General features: G+C 42.6%; 1 protein-coding gene across 1 annotated transcript in view; it reads left to right on the forward strand.

Moving 5' to 3' along the window:
* The first annotated feature begins 4,973 nt into the window (after positions 1-4,973).
* Positions 4,974-5,494, forward strand: part of hook2 (hook microtubule-tethering protein 2) — a 24,623-nt gene continuing 24,102 nt past the window's right edge. Inside the window, exon 1 of the mRNA XM_079882558.1 lies at positions 4,974-5,117. Within this exon, the coding sequence (XP_079738684.1) occupies positions 5,073-5,117 (45 nt within the window). The 5' untranslated portion in view covers positions 4,974-5,072. The remainder of the gene's footprint in view (positions 5,118-5,494) is intronic.

Genomic DNA, 5,494 nt, shown 5'->3' on the forward strand with positions numbered 1-5,494 from the left:
GATACAACATCCATCAAAAACACCTGCGAGGAGCTGGAGGGGTGGCTGAAGAAGGTTGATAAAACTGGGCTCCCTGGAAAATTTAAGGCATGGGTGTACCAACATGGGATTCTGCCAAGGATACTGTGGCCTCTGCTTCTGTACGAGTTTCCGATTTCCACCATCTCAGAACTAGAAAGGAGAGTCAGCCGCTACCTAAGGAGATGGCTGGGATTCCCGAGGAGCTTAAGCAGCATTGCTTAAGTTATGGAAACACCTGCAAGCTGCAGCTACCACTAAAATCCATCGAAGAGGAGTTCAAGGTCTTGCGCGTAAGAGAGTTGCTGCAGCTCCGTGAGTCTAGGGACCCCAAAGTCTCCGGGGCAGGGGTAGAGGTCAAGACTGGTAGAAAATGGAGGGCAGAGGTGGCAGTGGACCAGGCAGAGTCACGGCTTCGTCATGGTGTTCTAGTGGGAGCAGTGGCCAGAGGAAGGGCTGGGCTAGGAACCTTTCAAGGACCCAGATTTGACAAGGCTCGGGGAAAGGAGCGGAGACAGCTGGTTCAAAGCGAGGTGAGGGCAGCGGTGGAGGAGGAGAGGTCCAGCAAAGCAGTGGGAATGGCATGTCAGGGTGCCTGGACTAGATGGGAACAAGCTGTGGAGAGGAAGATCACGTGGACAGACCTCTGGCAGGCAGAGCCACACCGCATTAAGTTCCTAGTTCAGGCAGTCTATGACGTCCTCCCCAGCCCGTCCAACTTGCACACCTGGGGTCTGGTCGATACTCCAGCATGTGTCCTGTGCCAGAGAAAGGGAACACTTGAGCACATCTTGAGCTGCTGCCCAAGAGGTTTGGGGGAAGGCCGATATCGCTGGCGGCATGACCAGGTGCTGGAAACAATTGCAGAGAGCATCCAGGTTAGCATGAGCAGCTGTCGGAGGTCTAAGCCCTCCAAGCAAACCATTAGCTTCATCAGGGCCGGAGAAAGGCCAGAAAGATCTTCCAGGATAACAGCAGGGATTCTGAACACTGCACAGGATTGGCAGCTGAAAGTTGACTTGGGCAGACAGCTTAAGTTCCCCCAGCATGTCGTTAAGACCACCCTGAGACCTGACATTGTCTTGGTATCTGAGGCAACAAAGAACCTGGTCATGTTGGAGCTCACCGTGCCATGGGAAGACTGAATGGAGGAAGCCTATGAGAGGAAGAGGGAGAAATATGATGGCCTCGTCAACGACTGCCACAACCAAGGCTGGAAGTCAAGGTGCTTACCTGTGGAGGTGGGGTGCAGAGGCTTCGCAGGGAAGTCCCTCTACGGGGCCTATACTGCACTCGGCATCACAGGAGAGAGAAGGAGAAGGGCTATCAGCTATAGCACAGAGGCTGCAGAAAAGGCTTCGAGGTGGCTCTGGATTAAAAGAGCGGATCCGTGGCTAAATGCTGCTAGGGCACAAGCTGAGGTCTGATCAACCTCAGCTGGGTCGCCTGAAGGAGGGTGTCTGATGTTTCGAAAGACCCGAAACACCCAATGAGATCAGGAACATCACTGATGATGTGCCCTAGCGTTGCATCAGAAGATGTATCATCACAACTATCCCATGAGGCCATGGGAGGGAGTTTATGAATGGCAGTGAAGCGACGCTGGTAGGTCACGTGACACTGAATTTCATTGAATAATTTTGTTTTAGTTAGTTTTTTAACCATCGCAAAATAAATAAAAATTTAAAGGTAGTAGGCCTACCTCACCGATTTCGGACACAGCAAACGTTTTACTAAGTTGCTCATGTGTTTTTCATTGCTCATTGTATCGATTACCAGGTGACATCTCATAAACGAACAAGCTGCGTGCAAAAGTTTAATACCGAAGGTCAGGGGGTTGTTCAAACTGACTTAGAAAACACTAGTAAATCAAGCTCAGGGGGCTAAAAGCTGTTTGACTTTCATGTTGCTGTGTAGCGACCGCTGGTTTCTCCCAGAGTTTCCTCAGATGAAAGGCGGAGGGAATATTTACGATGTTTATTTTCTTCTCCAGCTCTTCCAGCTGCACCTGCACGAGTCAAAACACACACAGCGCTCGTTAAAACACTCGTTTAATGGGCCTCGTCGGTGTATGAGCACATAGGGTTTTTCACCCGTCATTCTGACAGACACACACACACACCCGCCCTCCACGAGCCTGTAAATCTGCATCCATCTCTCTCTCTCTCTCTCTCTCTCTCTCTCTCTCTCTCTCTCTCTCTCTCTCTCTCTCTCTCTCTCTCTCTCTCACACACACACACACACACACACACACACACACACACACACACACACACACACACACACACACACACACCTGTCGTGTCGCCCTGCCCTTGTGAGCTCATGTCTAGATTCGGGGGTTTGTAAATTCAGCTGAAAGTGCTTCACCCGGTCGACACACACACACACACACACACTTGCCCTGCCTGCTGCTTTCCTGGCGTTCAGCAAAAGCAAACCCGTGTTGTTTTTCCTGTGTTTCTGCACCTGGATCATCCAACACTCCTGCCAGTCATTCAGAGCTGCCCACATTCCTGTCTTAAACACACACACACACACACACACACACACACACACACACACACACACACACACACACACACACACACACACACACACACACACACACACACACAATCCCGTCATGCGTTCAATCTGGACCAGCGCTGTTTCTGTGTGGTTTTTAGGCGATTTAAGAGTCTGTTGTTTAGTCTGTTCTGACGTCAGATGTGGGTGTGTAACCTTAAATTAGAGACTGAAAACGTCACCAGCATCTGAGATCTGCAGAGACCCCTCTGGATGAAGTGGGCTATTATTTACTTTTATTGTTCATTATTATAGTCATCCTGCAGCGTTTGTGCTTCACACACGAATGAATGATTCTTCAAATCATGTGTTGTTGAGGAGAGTTTGTGCTGTGATGATCAGACACACCATTCACAGTATTCAGTATTATTATTATTTTTAAATATTTTTAGATAATTGTATTCAATTGATTACATTAAGAATCATTATTATTAGACAAAAGTATAATTATTTTATTATTTATTAGTGCTGTCCAATCGATTAATCGCAATAAATCACATCTGACATTAAAGTTTGTTTATAATGTGTGTATTATTCTACTTAGGCCTATGTATGCATGTGTGTGTGTGTGTGTATACACACACACACACACACACACACACATATATATATATATATATATATATATATATATATATATATATATAATGTAATATATAATATAATGTACTGCATATATTTTTTTATTTTTTTTAAATTTATATTCACACACACACACAAACACACACACACACACACACACACACACACACACACACACACATATATATATATATATATATATATATATATATATATATATATATATATATATATATATACACATATATAAACAAACTTTTATGTTAGATGTGATTAATTGCGATTAATCGTTTTGACAGCACTGTTATTTATATATTAAATAATTTATTATAATAAATATATTCAACTTATTAAAAGAAAATGGTAGATCATTAATGTCTTATTGAAAGTTTATTTTATTTTGTGCCTTTTTTATTATTAAACATTGTTATATTTTCATGACTATTATTACTGTGTCTTTTCCCCCCACACTGTCATAATATATGTTTGTGTATTGTTGCTTTGGAAATAAAATATGTAAACTGCACAATGAGAAGAGAGCAACAGGGAGAAAATAAACAGTGTGTGTGTGTCACAGTTATTTTACGGAATCAGTTTAAGGAAGCACATCTGGACAGAGAGGCGGATGGAGAGCAGAGAAGAGGAAGGTTCCTGAATGAAAATAGCCGGCTCTTGTGAAAAATCCCCTTCGGCCTTTTGCCAGATTGTTAGTCATGAACCCCTGGAGGATGACTAACCATAACCAGAGACTAGTATGTTAACTAGTGATCCTGTTTCCTCCAGGGTCCAACGTGAAGGGCTTCCTGTGTGGATCAGAGCAGCTCCAGACTAATGAATAAAAGACGATTTTTATCATATTATTTGCTTATATTATAGTAGATATAGGAAAACAAAGGAAAGGAAGTTACACATTGCACATACAGTTACAGCAATGAGAGGTGTTGGGCAACCAGATGATTGACAGTTCCGGATGGGAGGAGCCGGAAGTGACCTACGCACAGTCGCACACGTGTGTGTGTGTGTGTGTGTGTGTGTGTGTGTGTGTGTGTGTGTGTGTGTGTGTGTTTGTGAGGCGGATGGGCCACAAACAGAAAGTATGCGAGAGATGTGAACTATCTGAGAAAGGAAATATAAAGTCTTTGTGTGATTATAGGGAGCTTAACGCTCGACTGAAATATGCAACCTAGATATAGTTCCAGTAACTTTGTCAAGAGCCGCTTTTCCACATTTATACGGGATAGATATGTGAGGGAAATAATCAAAAAAAATAAAAATAAATATGTTCGAAAAACACATTTGAGCCAGACACCTATGAATGAATAATAATCCACAATGTTTACCTGCAGCCTAGACACGATTTGAGATCATTATGAAGACGATTTTTTTTTTTTTTATCGACTGCAATATTAATGGTTAATATGAATTAATATGACGCTAGGTTTCCCCCCAGATTTTTTCTGCTTGATGACGACAAGAAATATATACATATATTTAAAATAAATAAATAATAATAACACTAAAATCTAGTCACTTTGCCGCTCGCGCCATCTAGTGGTCACACGGCGGAACCGTGACAGGAGTGGTTATGTTTACTAAACATTGTTTAGTGTTGTTTAGTGTTTAACTTTTAAAAAACATGACTGGATAACTCAGTAAGTGTACATTTATGTAATTTTAATCAATTACATTTAATAAGAACCGCTGTCATCAAGACGTTTAACTTGTATTTCACATATTTTCTATATCTAGAGTAGAGCGCGCGTCGTTCTGTTGCTATGGTGACGGCGCCTACTACTAGCGTTCTCGCGGCGCAAGTTTGAGTGACGCGTCCAGTTCGTGTGCGCGCATTTAGCAGCGCTGCTAGTTTGTTTGTGTGTGTGTGTTTAACAGCACAAACCGCCACCATGAGCCTGAATAAACATCAACTGAGTGATTCTTTATTTATCTGGGTAAGATATAAACCCATTCCTTTCACTTACTGTTGTATTTAGAGTGTGTTTGTCTGTTTTAAACGAGAGTGAAGTAGTTTGTTTGTGTGTAGCGCGCTAGCCGGTTAGCAGCAGGTGGAATATTCCCAGACTTCATCAATCTTATTGTATGAATCGCTGTTTTCTGTTGATTATACACTCGTAAATCAGTCGGGCGGTTTTATTAGCGCTTTATACCGTGTGTGTTTGGTTTGTTAAACTCATTATGTAACTGATCAAAGGTCTTAAAATGAGTTTAAAGCAGATTATAACTAAGAGTTCAAAACAACTTAGACCCTTGACAACCTCTGATTAAATCGATATATCCTCGTCGAGTCTTTTCATATGTTTATCTGACT

This window comes from Squalius cephalus (genome assembly GCF_949319135.1).
Source record: "Squalius cephalus genome assembly, chromosome: 1".
NCBI lineage: Eukaryota > Metazoa > Chordata > Actinopteri > Cypriniformes > Leuciscidae > Squalius > Squalius cephalus.